Source organism: Salmo salar, chromosome ssa24 (genome assembly GCF_905237065.1).
Source record: "Salmo salar chromosome ssa24, Ssal_v3.1, whole genome shotgun sequence".
Lineage (NCBI taxonomy): Eukaryota > Metazoa > Chordata > Actinopteri > Salmoniformes > Salmonidae > Salmo > Salmo salar.
Window position 1 is genome coordinate 19,317,771 of NC_059465.1, and position 15,435 is coordinate 19,333,205.

Sequence of the window (15,435 nt, forward strand, 5' to 3'; positions counted from 1 at the left end):
ACTTGAAACCAAAGCTTGACGATCTCAGCTGGAATTCTTCAGTGTGTATTATTCATGGAATCAAGTACATTGCATAATGGTTTGAAATATTCCACGAAAGGCCATAAAAACTACAAATCAAACAATTAAAAGCTGTGACAATTTTACATCTCGTCTGACTAACTAGATCCACAAGTGGAGACAACGAAGCTACACATTTCAGATGACTTGTGTCTTTGCTTTAATCAAATGTGATGCTCTGCAGAACATTGTGACTCCTTAACAAGTACAATTGGTTTACAGGGGTTACTTGGAGGCAGCTAAGGCAACCAGAGGCAAATGGGGAATTTAAATGTTAGGACAACATCCACATCAACAAGCTGAATGATAACTAAATAACCATTTCAGTTATGGCATTACACTGAAAGCTCTGTCACAGGTCCAAAAGCGATGTTCCACCTACATGCCTTATCCAAAGAACCTTGTTTGAAAGTCTTGCATCTTCCCCAGACATCCTCCACTGAACAAGTTAATCCTTATCTCCAGAAGCTTAAAGTGATTTAATAAATGTTGACATTCAGTAAAATGGGTAGCAGCTACTCTCTTCCAAGGAACATTCCAATACATCCATCTGCTGCTTGTAAATGTATGCAAGCTTACATTACACTAGTGTACTATAAACACTAGTGTTATTACACTGTAAATATGTATGAAATTGTAATAAGAGTTGAAATGGGAGTAGCACACCAGTTCACACTTTAGTGAACTTGTTTGACATTGTATTGATTACATGGACTGCATGTTCACTAACACACGTTTCTCACAAATCTTTCAGTGTCATGTAATCACCAAGTATGTTGGTCTTTTGACAGAGGGACACTTATGTCCAATGTCCATGTATGTCCAAGACAACATGTCCTCATCTTACTGTGTTACGGTGGTATCTAGGTCCTTTAGAATGCATGCAGGTGCAACGTGATGGCTCTGCAGCCCTTCACCAGGAGACTTAAGCCGGGACCAGCCGTGCTGGAATGAGACACACTGATTTACAACTTCAACATGAACAACAGCTGCTCTTCTCACTGACAACTAAACTCATGCTGGAAAGATACCCATCCATTTCTTTATATAGTATAGGTTTGGGTGTCTAATCTGGCCATACTAGTATATACACTTCACAAACACAATTAACCTATGGTAACCTACCAGTAGTTAGTATACTTACTTTATCCTGCGTTCCTGAAAGTAAAAGTTGCAGAGTAAGCCTTAAAAAAGAATTTCCATGGCCTTTATATGAACTTAAGCGAGACCAGATTAATATCTAAGTACCAGAGAATCTAGATCTGTAGGATCTGACAGTATCCTGCAGCTCTCTGATTGGCCTGTGAGGAAAGGGCAATGCATTCTGGTCCATAGCAGAGTACTGCAGCTCTGTGGGGGAGAGAATCCCTCAAATAAGAGAGAGCCTCAAGGTCTGGAAGCTGGCCGACCTCGGGATAACAAGCAAAGGAATAGTGAGGCCTATATCTGCCCCAGTTTATGCTCCCACCACCACATCTCATCAACAATCTCTCCTCTTACCTTCTCTGCTCCCCTCTCCCTCTTCTGCTGCATGCACAACTTCAACTGAAAACAGCTGTTTGTAATGCCAGACTGATAAAACCTATTTAGATTTGATTTTTTTTGCTGTACAATCAGGTTTTATTAGTATGGAATGAAAACTTTAGTGTACAGTTTGAGAGCTAACCTTAGTTAATGTAATATAAACAAGTCTCTGCAAAGTGCGGGCCATGTACAAGGAACCCCAAAGTCGTGAGTAGTGGTGTCGTCACTGTGCCCCCGTTCCCATCAATCAGCCATTGGCCCAATCACCTGGGAGGCAGATTGATTACCCAGACCCCCTGATAAAACCAGGGAGAAAAACTCCCCCCTAAACGGAGGCTTACTCCTAATAACGGAGACCATAGACATTAGTGAGCATGAGACATACTGGCATTCATATGATATATGATCCAACCCCCACAACCTCCTGCTCATGTCATGGCAACCTTTTTACTTTCAATACAGTTAACAGCTGTATGGCCTTGCTGGGAGCTCCATTGTTTAGTGGGAGAATTCCACATATCCCGATGGTGGTGTCATGGCTTAGCCCTTACCTTCATGCCGAAGATGACAGGTTTGTCAACGAGAATCAAATTGCATTTCTACTACCTTGACTCCTCTGACTCTCTGAAGCCCATCACGGCCTATCCTAAAGACGCTAGAAAAATAAGAGAATCTGCCAAAAGAGGGCTGCAAATATAAACACACCCATGTACACCACAGTGCTGTGCTGTCTTTTCTTTTCAGGCATGGAGAGGGTCAGAAAACTGCCTTCACAGTAACAATGATGAAGATATTAGGTGAAATGAGTGATATACAGGTATATATGATCGACATGTGGTTTCCTGAAACCTGCTGCTGGGGTTTGATGTTGCACAACATTACATTGACTCAAGCCATTGACTCATGGTCATAAACACGTACTCAGATGCCTTCCAACCTGTTCCTAACTTAAACCTGGAAAACTAGGCCAGGTGACTTGTTTCACAAATAACATATACATTTCTACTTACTGTATCAAGTAAAACGGATGCTATCAAAGTGGATTTGAAAGGTATCCATGCTTTGGTTGACAAAATATCTATCAGGTTTGACAAAAAGTAGTCCCAATTTTTTTCATGAAGACAAGTACTGTACTACATCTCAAACTCTGCAGTAGTTTTGGTTAGACCAAAACACATATCTGGGATAAATTGATAAAAACACATTTGCACACATATTCATATTGGCACTTCAAAAGGATTCATTGATGTCACAGAACGTAGGGAGTCTGCGGCTGAGGGGGGAGTGGGTGGTTATCCTTTCCTCAAAGGGTGCCGAGATGCTCCTGATGGGCCCTGCTCTTGAGAAGCCAGCGAGTGCTATAAACAGAATTTCTAATGGCAGGCGGGAGGGAGGGTGGGTAGGTGGTGAGCTAGCAGGCGAGGGATGGCGGGAGGATTTGACGCCAGCTCATGCTTTCCACAGAGACCAAAGAGGGAGGAATAGAGACCAGGACTGGCACCATTTCACACACTTCAATACAAGTGCTGTTATGAACCGAACATGAACAACCCTGAGTCCGAAAGATGAAATACAGAGAAATATCCATCCTCCCCGAGACACAGGAAGAGATTTGGGCTGAGAATCCAGAGCAAAGACCTAAGTAGCACCTTCACCACTGCATGAAGTAATCAGTAGAAACCAAAATCAAAACAAGTGTAAAACATGGTTTATACTCTATTCATTCAATTAATATGGGTGGGTACTAGAGAAAGGTTTTCAAACCGTCTTTAAGACATATCAGAACTTAATCTGGGTTAGAGCTGTATATTAAAGGGTTAGTAGAACACCGTTCTTCAGATCTGTAGTTTACTTCAGTTTAGCCAAATAATAATGCTTTTTGAGCATTTCATTTCCCCCATTGCAAACAATAAGACCATTTATGACAAATAAATAATTTTAGTTGTGAGATGTTAGCTGGACCTGGCGTTCCTGAGGGCGCGTGAAATCTTTTTTTAATCAAAAAGCTGCTACTAAATTGATGTAGATTTGTTTACCTTTGAAGAAAAAAAAACTTTTCTAAAACATAAACCTAGTAAAAAAATGTTAGCTCTGTTTACACAGTCCTTGTAAAAAAATATTTGCCAGCTAACATTGAGATTACTTTCAGCAGTCGCACAGTATCAAGGCTTGTCAGAATGAGCGCCCTGGACACTGTTCCCTCTGTAGCAGAGCAGCCACAGAACCTCCCCTGATGCTCGTCTCCTCAACCACCCCTCCACCATTGGGACTGCAAGGTTAGTGGAAAAGGCAGTGTCCTACCTGATGAAAAGACTGCTCCACACAAACACTGTTTGCTTATACAAGGAGAGGTCCTTTTATTCATTAGGACAATGCCACTGTTTACTTGTCTTTGTCTACCAATTTTTAAACACCAAAACCATCAGCAAGGCTGGAAAAATGAAGACGTCAGCGAAGCATGCAATCGTAGTAACTGACATGTTCAGACATAGTAACACCCCTATTTCAAAGCCCATGATTGACTAACATACATGCATTTGATTTAGTTGTATTCAACTGACTTTAGCCGACATGACGGACACCTCTCACACAAGAGGTAAATCACTGTTCAATGACAATATTGTACAAAGGGTGTCCCTTTAAAAAAAGAAAACAATCTTGACTAAAATATAATAGGGCCGATGAACATCGTAGTCTGGAACAACTCCTCCAGCACTCGTCACAGAGTTCTTTATTACATCTACACTAGGCCTAAAAACAACACCGTCTGACATTCTACCTCACAGGGGACAGCCTCCTTGGCCCTCCACCCATGACAAAAGTCTAGTAAAACTGAATTCCAAAAGCAAAGTTTCTCCTGAACCCTCAGCGGATTACAGTGGAATTTCAGCTCAGAACAGCCACTAAATCAGTTATGCTTCTCCCTCTAGGGATTTGTGTTGTGCTGAGCCAAAGTGTCTTACCATTGCTCACGATAGGGTTGTCATAGCCACATTCTCAAGTTGTGCCTCAAAACAATTGACATACAATACTAGATTAAACCAGAAACACTGGAAGAAACAAGGCGTATTCTGGGAAAGCATGGTGGTCTCTTGGGAAGCCTCTGTTACTGCTCTCTTCGTTTGGATATTACACTTCTTCTAAAACATGGCATATCAATTGATTGAAAAAGCCCATGTATTATCATAGTATCTATATTACTGGGGGAGGCCAGAAGGGGGAGTTGTCGACAACATTGTCCCAGAGACAGAGAGAATGCACCTTGGGGAGAAAAAGCAAGACTTCCCAAACAATTCCACCTAAAAGTTAGAGATATGAAACACTCACTAATTACTGCTAAAGTTATGCTACATCCATTACGCTTGTTATCAATCGGTTGGTTCAAAGCAAGGAAGGCCATGTTGTTAATGTACCTTTACCGATCCAATATCTGTGTTTACATTCCTTATTCTAATTCTGAACTCTGTTTTAACTGAGCTCGAGAACAGAATATTTGCAACACCAAACTACTGTTTGAAACTGATTTGAAATTGAAGACATGCTCCGGTACTTTGGCAACTAGTAAATATTTTTTTAAACCTCCCGCTTTAGGCTGGGATGTGCCAATGTGTAGTTCATACATGCATAATCTATGAGCAGAATTACAGTTTTACCTCAATTAGCCACAAAATCCCTAGTTTGAAAGCAACATTTACTCCCCCAACGTGGACCTGCCCCCTAGCAATTCGAGTTTCAGCCAATGAGCTTCAGCCCTCGCCATTTGAGTGACAGCTAGTAAGATGCACACACAGTAGAGAGAGAGAGAAAAAGTATGTGGTGCACATATCTGCACATTTGTGACGTAGTATGCAATTTTCGGGGACCACTTTTGGCTCGTGGGCGCTACTTTCAGAACTAATGGCTAAAAAGTATACAAAAGTACCGTAGAATATCTTTCTGCCCTTAATTCATTTCTGCCCAAATCTGGAGCAATGCTGTCAAACTCAACAAGACTAATTATCTACTATATGAGCCTGTATAGAGACCTCAGTCACACTCTCCAGCTAACTAACCAATTAGGAAACCTTGAAGGTATGTACAGAGCAAATGTTACTGTGGAACTCATTAGTTTAACAAACTTGTTAACCCAATGTTTGAGCAGAGACCAGTGACAAGTATTCTCTATTAAACGCAGCTGTATCCAACTTGGCATAACGGTTCAAAAACTGTCATTGTAGGCTTAAAAGATGATAAATTATCAGATTATTCGAATTCAAAGCATTTTCTGTTAGATCCCAGGCAATGAGTTTTATTCAGCTCAATGGGGCAATACCAGTAAATGTGCAGTTTAGGACTACTTGTTCAGTAAATATCCTGAGTATTCCAGCCAGCCATTGTCTCACTGTAGTTTCTCTACCATGGTTGTGCTGATTGACAGAGTGGGCTCAATACATCCCATTGACCTGATTCTGTCCTCCCCATGTCATTAAGGGGATATAGCTCCAAATTGGAAAGGCTTAGAAGGAATGTGGATCCCTCCCTAAAGCATATAACATTGAGAAAGAAAACTGACAGCTATCCTAACTAACTTTTTGTTTAAGAGTTTGTTTTTCTAAACCAAATCAAAACCATGCGGAGGTGGAGCTCTAGGTCCCAGCATGCTTTGTGTGAGGGTTCATGGAGGAACAACGTGAGGTCAAGACAGGGTTAAGTAAAATGTACTTACTTATTATTTCACTAACTCAACATAATAAATAGGCTATTTGATCACAAGTTCTGCTAAAATACCAAGTGCTGCAAGGAATACAACATGGAAGGTTATTAGTAAATAGGCCCTGGCACGTTTGCAAAAAATACCCCGATTTTTTTCTGATATCACTGACCTTGGGTAGGATTTACATTTTGGTCAACTCACAGACAAAAAAAGAGGAAGTGATAAAAAACATTAAGAAAAGCAGTGAGACGGAAAATATTGTATATTTGTCCACACAATTAATATTTTTGTGACGTGAGAGAGCAGCATGGATTGCTTGCACAAACATGGCCCATACAACATTTTGTAAAAAAACATTTATCTTAATTTGAAAACCTTTTTTAATCTCATTGCCAAATTCAGGCAAGGAGTGTACAAAAAAATGAGTATGATTCAAACCATAGATCGAAGGAAGCGAAATTAAAGCAAGAATTGGAATAGATCTAGATAATGTCCATGAGAATGAAAATTAAACATGGAAAAAACACAGGCATGCTAATTAAATGCAACAATTATGCTAATTGCCTATCCCTACAAATGGCTTGAGGAACAAAAGAGGATCTCCACAGTGGTATGCAACTTGTGTGTAGAGAGTAGCCATTTAGTTAATGAGCCCCAATGGAGACCTCCAATGAAGCCATCAAGCGCCTGCTCAGAATAACAATGGTCAACAAACGCCTCCCTAATTGAATGGAAGGTACAGGGAGGCAGGGAGAGTTTGTATGGAACAGTGAAAAGGAGGCAGGGAGAGTTGGTATGGAACAGTGAAAAGGAGGCAGGGAGAGTTGGTATGGAACAGTGAAAAGGAGGCAGGGAGAGTTGGTATGGAACAGTGAAAAGGAGGCAGGGAGAGTTGGTATGGAACAGCGAAAAGGAGGCAGGGAGAGTTGGTTTGGAACAGCGAAAAGGAGGCAGGGAGAGTTGGTATGGAACAGCGAAAAGGAGGCAGGGAGAGTTGGTATGGAACAGTGAAAAGGAGGCAGGGAGAGTTGGTATGGAACAGTGAAAAGGAGGCAGGGAGAGTTGGTATGGAACAGCGAAAAGGAGGCAGGGAGAGTTGGTTTGGAACAGCGAAAAGGAGGCAGGGAGAGTTGGTATGGAACAGCGAAAAGGAGGCAGGGAGAGTTGGTATGGAACAGTGAAAAGGAGGCAGGGAGAGTTGGTATGGAACAGTGAAAAGGAGGCAGGGAGAGTTGGTATGGAACAGTGAAAAGGAGGCAGGGAGAGTTGGTATGGAACAGTGAAAAGGAGGCAGGGAGAGTTGGTATGGAACAGTGAAAAGGAGGCAGGGAGAGTTGGTTTGGAACAGTGCAAAGGAGGCAGAGAAAGAAAGGGGGTAATTGCTTTTCACTGAAATGCTTGACTGGTCCCATCCAAATCACTCGCTTTTCAGGGTGAGAAGGACTGGGGGATGGAAATGCTCTTAACAACAACAACATTTCATTAGGTGGTATTTTAATGACGCTTGCACTATTGTTTAGTTGATAATGATGCACATTATTTAATTGTGAATTATATACACAATGGATAACATTATCTACATGAAATGCATACAGATATCTAAGGTGATAAGTTATATTATTTCTTAAAAATATATATTTTATGCAGAAAACTATAATTTGCCCGAACAAGCAGGTCTCAGTATTTTTTTCAGAATATGCCACACAACCTGGAATACATTGTGGTATATGGAAAATTACAGTAGGCATAATTTTAAAGAAGAAAATGACTTTCTAAGTCATGGGCATATGATTTTGGGTAAATAACTGGGCTAAAACTAATTTTGACAGGACAGTCAACTCCTGAAAATAAGCACATTCAGAATGACAGGTTATTGGACACTAGTGTGGCCTACTACATCATGTTTTGCTCAGGTCTCTTGACTGCAACATCTGATGATGCCCTGTGCATAAAGTGTCTGTTTGTAAGAGTACATGTTGGCTATCACCCACAAGTTATCATTATTACAAAGTTTCCCTTCATACTTATTGTTGAATTTGGGCTCTATGGAACATTAGATGGGCTTTGGAATTCATGGTTCTCAATGTAGTATGTACTTAGTACCTAATACGTTGATAACCACCCGAATGCCACAGCTTCCGTTGAAGAATCACATTTACAAAACACTTAACTGCTCATATTTATCATAATCACTTCTGCCTCGACATAAATAGACCCAACACATAGATAAATCATGCACTTCATCTGAATTAGAGATCGAGCCTAAAAATGTGCAGTTAGTACCCTACAGAAGGCTGACAGGAGGAAAAAAATCCCAAAAGAACAAAGAACTAGTTTGCCTACTCCTTGAGAGGCCACTCGAAGGGAATATGGCGGTCTGGTTGTGCATAACCAATTTTTACACATGCCTTCAGTGGAAAGCAACGCGGATAACTGGCAACACTGAAGAGTTGCCTGCATTGTAGATGAATGTTGTTATGGTCACTCACCGTTCTTGCGCTAGGGGAGAGGGCCCCATTGGATAGGTAGGGGTTGGTAAGATCTGGGATCATAAGAAACGGGTACCCAGGATAATGGGGACTCTTGAAAAAGCCACCATCTTGCTGTCTTCTGAGTGCTGCAGGGACAGCGCATGAATATCAGTAAAGAGATGGGACATCACTTACATATGAAATGCATTAAACAATAGTAAAGCAAATGTAACAATGTAGCATTGCAAGTGACAGATTTTACCTTCACTAAAGTAATCCCTGGTTTTCTCGTAACTGTCCAAGTCTGGTCTTGGTTGAGGGCGCCGCTCTGCTTGCTGACAAGGACAGAGGCACACACAGAACAAAAAGGGGAAAACATGTAATAGTAGTCTACTTCAGCAATAGGCTATACCAAAAATAATAATTTTTAAATGGGAATGTAGTATAAAGCCTATAGGCTATAGACACGCGTTGCAATAGATCAGACTTCAGATCAGCATATAACGGCCTTACCTCGGAGTCTGACGAGCTACTGTTGTTTTCCGATTCGTTCACTAACGAAGACTTCAGATCATCCAAATCCCTCTCCGCTGATACATTTTCGGATATTTTTTCCTCTTGCTCGCCTTCATCTTTGAATGATATCATTTCATCATTCGCCCCCAAATCATCACCACCACCTCCGTTAAGTTGTGGCATTTTGCTGATGGAAAAAGTTTCTCCTTGATAAAGTTGACAAGAATGCACGATCGCTCCAACAAACCGAAATAAATCGTCTATTTGCAAAGGGGGGGACCGTCCAGTTTGCACACTAGAATAAACCCAAAACTGACAGTGTGAAAACAAAATGCCACGTTTTCACATCTCCATTTTGATATACTGAATAATCTCCAACTTTTCCATGATGATGAACTCTCCAATAATCCAGCAAATGCAACTGTTTTAATTTCGGCGTCAATAGCCGGATAAAGCAACTTCCCAAGAAGTGTCTTCTTCACTCTACCCAGTGGGTTAGTTGTAACCCACTCTCCCTCCGTATGGGTGCTGAAGAATGCAACTTCGATATTCTTCCCGAGACGCTCACAGGCAAACAAACTGGGCACGAACCAATTTAAATTCAAGGATGACGTCCAATTTCACTTCCTAATATCATATGTGAGTTTCAATTCGACAAGCAAAAGATGAGTCTTATTATAAGCATGGAAATCGAACCACAGCTATTGCTTTCTTCGCAGGACACTCTCGTTCAGTCAAGAGTTTCGATCAAAACTATATTTACTTCGAGGAAGTTTACCTTTAATAACCGACCTTCGTATGTTCTTATATTAACTGTCAAATGATATCCGGTGCCAAATCTATATTTTCGGGTAGGTAAAAAAAGAACCCTCTTTCCCTCCACATTAGCTAACGGGGAATGCGCTTGGAAACTACTTGGTTGTTCAAGTGTAAGAAACAGCGCAACTTGTTCAGAATGCAAAGGAGGAGTTAACGCTGAAAAACGACACTTCATTCACTATGTAGACGGGCATGCTTAAAGGAACAGTTTGACCATATTATACATTACAACGTTACCATTCATATGGAAATAGTATCCTGTTGTTTCAACATCAGCAAGATATCAATGGTTATTATGTGACTAACAATGCTTCCAAGATCCATGACAATGTCAACTAATAGGTCTATACTTTAATTTTAAATCTTTAAAATTCAACGTAGCCGGCCTGCAGTAGCTACTTTTTGTTGTATCTTGTTTTTTAGGAAATAGAGAAAGTAATATTCATAAATATTTGTTCTAGTGGGCACTTACTGACAGAATTTCACTTTCTGACAGAGAGAGAAGTTGGGGTTTCTATCAAGCAGACCAAATATTATGATATGATAATACTATACAGTAATCTTTAGAAATACCTAATCCTCCATCAACACTGTATTTATTTTCTTTGTGCTGCTGTATCCATCAGCAGCACTATCTCTCATGCTCATGTCATCCCATGCATCCCTGTCACCTGTCCAAGCTGTGAACCCAGCAGCAGCAAGGAGCCACCATGTTGGGCTAAAGCCATGTGATAATGACAGGCTCAGTAAAAGAGTCTTAATTACACGGTGCCATGCTAATTGTGTGTTGGTGTGTTCCTGGAACAATACACTTGGAAAGGCAAGGCCCAGCAGCATGGGATAAGCATGGTCTGTTAGCAGAGCTTTAGGTTTGGTTTGGTAATGAAATCCTCTTGTTATGAGGTTGGATCTCCAGCCCTCCCACCTAGACAGGACTGTCCTGGCCATTGCATGATGCACTCTGCAGTGAGTTGGGGCTTTTGGAGGTACCATCGAGGGGAATCTACATGTGTGATGTTGACTAATAAACAGGGATGACGCCAACACATATACCCACTCCAGCTAATATAAGGATAAATAAATAATTAAATACATTTTTCTACTATACTTACATATTTCCAAAGAGGTGTGCTATATTCTCGAAGATAAATAGATAGCTTTTTTTTGTAATTTAATCTTTTTTTTAAATGCACCTCCCCCTCTGACCATCACCTATTATGAATTGTGCACGACCTATTATGAATCCTGTCCTATTATGACCTATTATGAACGTCGAATATATACAACCTATTATGAATCCTGTCCTATTATGACCTATTATGAACGTCGAATATATACGACCTATTATGAATCCTGTCCTATTATGACCTATTATGAACGCCGAATATATACGACCTATTATGAATCCTGTCTATAGCTGTGACTGTCAGATCAGTTCAGAAATGTGGCAAAAGAAGAAAAATTGTCAAATGATACCTGTCGCTGTGCATTAATATTCTAGTACCTGTCTGTCGCATGCGATCTTTCCCTAACCCTGGAAACTGTGCATTTTTCTAAGCTCAGCATCATATACTGGTGTAGCCTAGTGCATTTAAGTGCACAGCTGTGAAGCTGAATCTGACCAAGGAAAACTTCATATATTAATTTCAACTTTATATAGTCATTTTTTCCCTGCATGGAATCTATGTACAGCATCTATTGATCTGTACTGAAAACAAAAATGGTGAAGTGTCAGTGAGGAAGGGCATTAGTGATTATAACTGTCAGAAAAGCATCTGTCTGATCATCTAGTTGAAGTCAGAAGCAAGTTGCCCTCATCTGAGGCACATACTTCACTCTCTTGCACTGGCACTATGCGCACTCACTGGACTCTACCCACACACATACTACACTGACACTCCAACACACACACACTACATTCGCTCACACACACAAACACACACACACACACACACACACACACACACACACACACACACACACACACACACACACACACACACACACACACGCATATTGACGCCACACTCACATAAACACACTTTCACACTGTTTATTATCTATCCTGATTGCCCAGTAATTTTTATCCCCACCTATATGTACTGTACAAATGACATCAATCACCTCAACTACCTCGTACCGCTGCAGATTGACTAGGTACTGGTACTCCTTGTATATGGGCTCCCGAGTGGCGCAGCGGTCTAAGGCACTGCATCTCAGTGCTAGAGGTGTCACTACAGACCCTGGTTTGATTCCAGGCTGTATCACAACCGGACGTGATTGGGAGTCCCATAGGGCGGCTCACAATTGGCCCAGCGTCATCTGGGTTAGGGTTTGACCGTCATAGGCCGTCATTGTAAATAAGAATTTGTTCTTACCTGACTTGCCTAGTTAAATAAAAAATAAATATAGAATTGTTATTTTATTGTGTTACTATTTACTTTTCTTATTTACCAACATTTTCTTACTTTTTAACTGCATTGTTGATTAAGGGCTCGTAAGCATTTCACCGTTAAGTCTACACCTGTTGTGTTCCGCGCATGTGACAAATACAATTAGATTTGATTTACTGAATGATTCATAGTAAACAGATCTACAATATTATTCTGGAGGAGTAGTACAACAGAAAATACACTACATGACGCAAAGTAGTGGACACCTGCTTGTCGAACATCTCCTTCCAAAATCATGGGCATTAATATGGAGTTGATCCCTCCTTTGCTGCTATAACAGCCTCCACTCTTTTGGGAAGGCTTTCCACTAGATGTTGGAACATTGCTGTAGGGACTTGCTTCCATTCAGCCACAAGAACATTAGTGAGGTCGGGCACTGATGTTGGGCGATTAGGCCTGGATCGCAGTTGGCGTTTCAATTCAACCCAAAGGTGTTCAATGAGGTTGAGGTCAGAGCTCTGTGCAGGCCAGTCAAGTTTTTCCACACCGATCTCGACAAACCATTTCTGTATGGACCTCGCTTTGTGCATGGGGCAATGTCATGCTGAAACAGGAAAGGGTATTCCCCAAACTATTGCCACAAAGTTGGAGGTACATAATCCTCTAGAACAGGCCTGGGCAATTCCAGTCCTCGGGGGCCTGACTGGTGTCACACTTTTCCCCCATCCCTAGCAAACACACCTGATTGAAACTAATTGCATTAGTTTTGGGCTAGTAACTGAAAGGTTGCAAGTTGAAATCCCCGAGCTGACAAGGTACAAATCTGTTGTTCTGCCCCTGAACAAGGCAGTTAACCCACTGTTCCTAGGCCACTGTTCCTAGGCCGCTGTCATTGAAAATAAGAATTTTTTCTTAACTGACTTGCCTAGTTAAATAAAGGTGAATAGTTTATTATTTGAGTCAGGTGTGTTAGCTGGGGTTGGGGCAAAAGTGTGACACCAATCAGACCCCTGAGGACTGTAGTTGCCCAGGCCTGCTCTAGAATGTCATTGTATGCTGTAGTATTAAGATTTCCCTTCACTGGAACTAAGGAGCCTAGCCTGGATCATGAAATACAGCCTCCTCTACCAAACCTTACAGTTGGCACTATACATTTGGGCAGGTAGCGTTCTCCTGGAATCCAGTGGCCCAGATTCGTCCATCAGACTGCAAGATGGTGAAGCATGATTCATCACTCCAGAGAATGTGTTTCCAGAGTCCAATGGCAGCGAGCTTTACACCACTCCAGCCAACGTTTGGCATTGCGCATGGTGATTTTAGGCTTGTGTGCTGCTGCTCGGCCATGGAAACCCATTTCATGAAGCTCCCAACGAACAGTTATTGTGCTGACGTTGCTCCAGAGGCAGTTTGGAACTCGCTAGTGAGTGTTACAACCGAGGACAGACGATTTTAACACGCTACAGGCAGCACTCGGCGGTCTCGTTCTGTGAGCTTGTGTGGCCTACTGCTTCACGGCTGAGCCGTTGTTGCTCCTAGACGTTTCCACTTCACAATAACAGCACTTACAGCTCTACTGACTAGTTGGAAGGGTGGCATCCTATGACGGTGCCAACTTAAAAGTCACTGAGCTCTTCAGTAAGGTCATTCTACTGCCAATGTTTGTCTATGGAGATTACATGGCTGTGTGGTTGATTTTATATACCAATCAGCAATGGGTGTGACTGAAATAGCCGAATCCACTAATTTGAAGGGGTGGCCACATACTTTTTCCTATACTGTATAGTGTACATTTGGAGGGAAGAAAAGTTTCACCATCATCTTCTCTTCCATGCCCACAATTTCTTTTCATTCATTTTTTTCTCTTATTCATTTTTACTCTTGCCCTCTTTCCTTTTGCTTTTACTCTTCTTTCCTCATGTCCTCTCTCAGCCCTCCCTCTTCGTCTTTCTCACTGAAACTCCTATGGACTTCTGATCCCCTTCTCTTCTGATGCAATCTGACAGGCTTTTATCTGTTTGGGAAAAATATCATTGATGTTGTCGACCGCGTGTCAGCATGCAGAGGCTTGATTGACAATCCAGCAGTCTCCAAGGGCCTCATTAGAGTCCCCCGTGTGTGTGTGTGTGAGTGCGCGTTTTGCACATGCGTACCATATCACTATGAATTGCAGGTATGGTGATCATGAACAATAGACCCAGCTTAGAGTTCCACACACGCAGATTCATTTTTGCCCCAAGGGCTACATCCCAGTGTCTTCTTGCCCTACTGCATGCCCAGCACCTTACACAAAACCTTTTCCCCATGATGCACAGGAAACTTCTGCTCTATTGTATGTCCAAATGGATAACCTAACCACAACCACAATACTTACTCCTACCGACTGTTGGCGCTTACACAATTTTTCAGGCATAGATTATTTTACACAAGTCAATTATCATGAGGAAAGGTACAAATGATTTTCTTTGTTTTGTTCAATTATTTTCAAGGATTTCAATTTCTAATTGAAGGGCACCTTGCATCACATTACATAATAGTCCTTTGACTACTTCCAGAGTGTGTGGTGTGTGTGTGGTGTGTGGTGTGTGTGTGTGTGGGGGGGGTTGACCAAGCGTGAATGAATGTGTGTATGTGATTTTGATCCTGTGTCCCAGTAGACATAATTACCCTCATTCACACACCACACACTTATGAAGAATTTACCCAAATCAAATATAAAATAAATTAATTACAACGACATAGATTTTAGGTCTTAGATCCTCCTGAACCAAAAATCTCCAACACACTGACAATTCTCATGGATGCATCAATGTCACTGAGCTATGAAGTACTACTGCTGAAAAACATGCGGTTATACACGTAAGAACCAAAAGCAACACACTGCGACATAGCACTTATACCTGAATGATGAAGTGAAAACTCAAGGGAGTATACAGCAAGGTAATGATTAATACAGTAGTGC

General features: G+C 41.4%; 1 protein-coding gene across 2 annotated transcripts in view; it reads right to left on the reverse strand.

Annotated features, from left to right (window-relative positions):
• Positions 1 to 10,187, reverse strand: part of tcf7l1b (transcription factor 7 like 1b) — a 46,445-nt gene extending 36,258 nt beyond the window's left edge. The window contains exons 1-3 of one of the 2 annotated variants that reach the window (XM_014172030.2): positions 9,262 to 10,186; positions 9,011 to 9,083; positions 8,767 to 8,894 (exon numbers count right to left, since the gene is read on the reverse strand). In XM_014172030.2, coding sequence (XP_014027505.1) covers positions 8,767 to 8,894; positions 9,011 to 9,083; positions 9,262 to 9,447 — 387 coding nt within the window. In that variant the 5' untranslated portion in view covers positions 9,448 to 10,186. Of the gene's footprint in view, positions 1 to 8,766; positions 8,895 to 9,010; positions 9,084 to 9,261 lie in introns of both variants that reach the window. The other variant, XM_014172031.2, reaches the window with a different exon arrangement.
• Between the last annotated feature and the right edge of the window lie 5,248 nt (positions 10,188 to 15,435).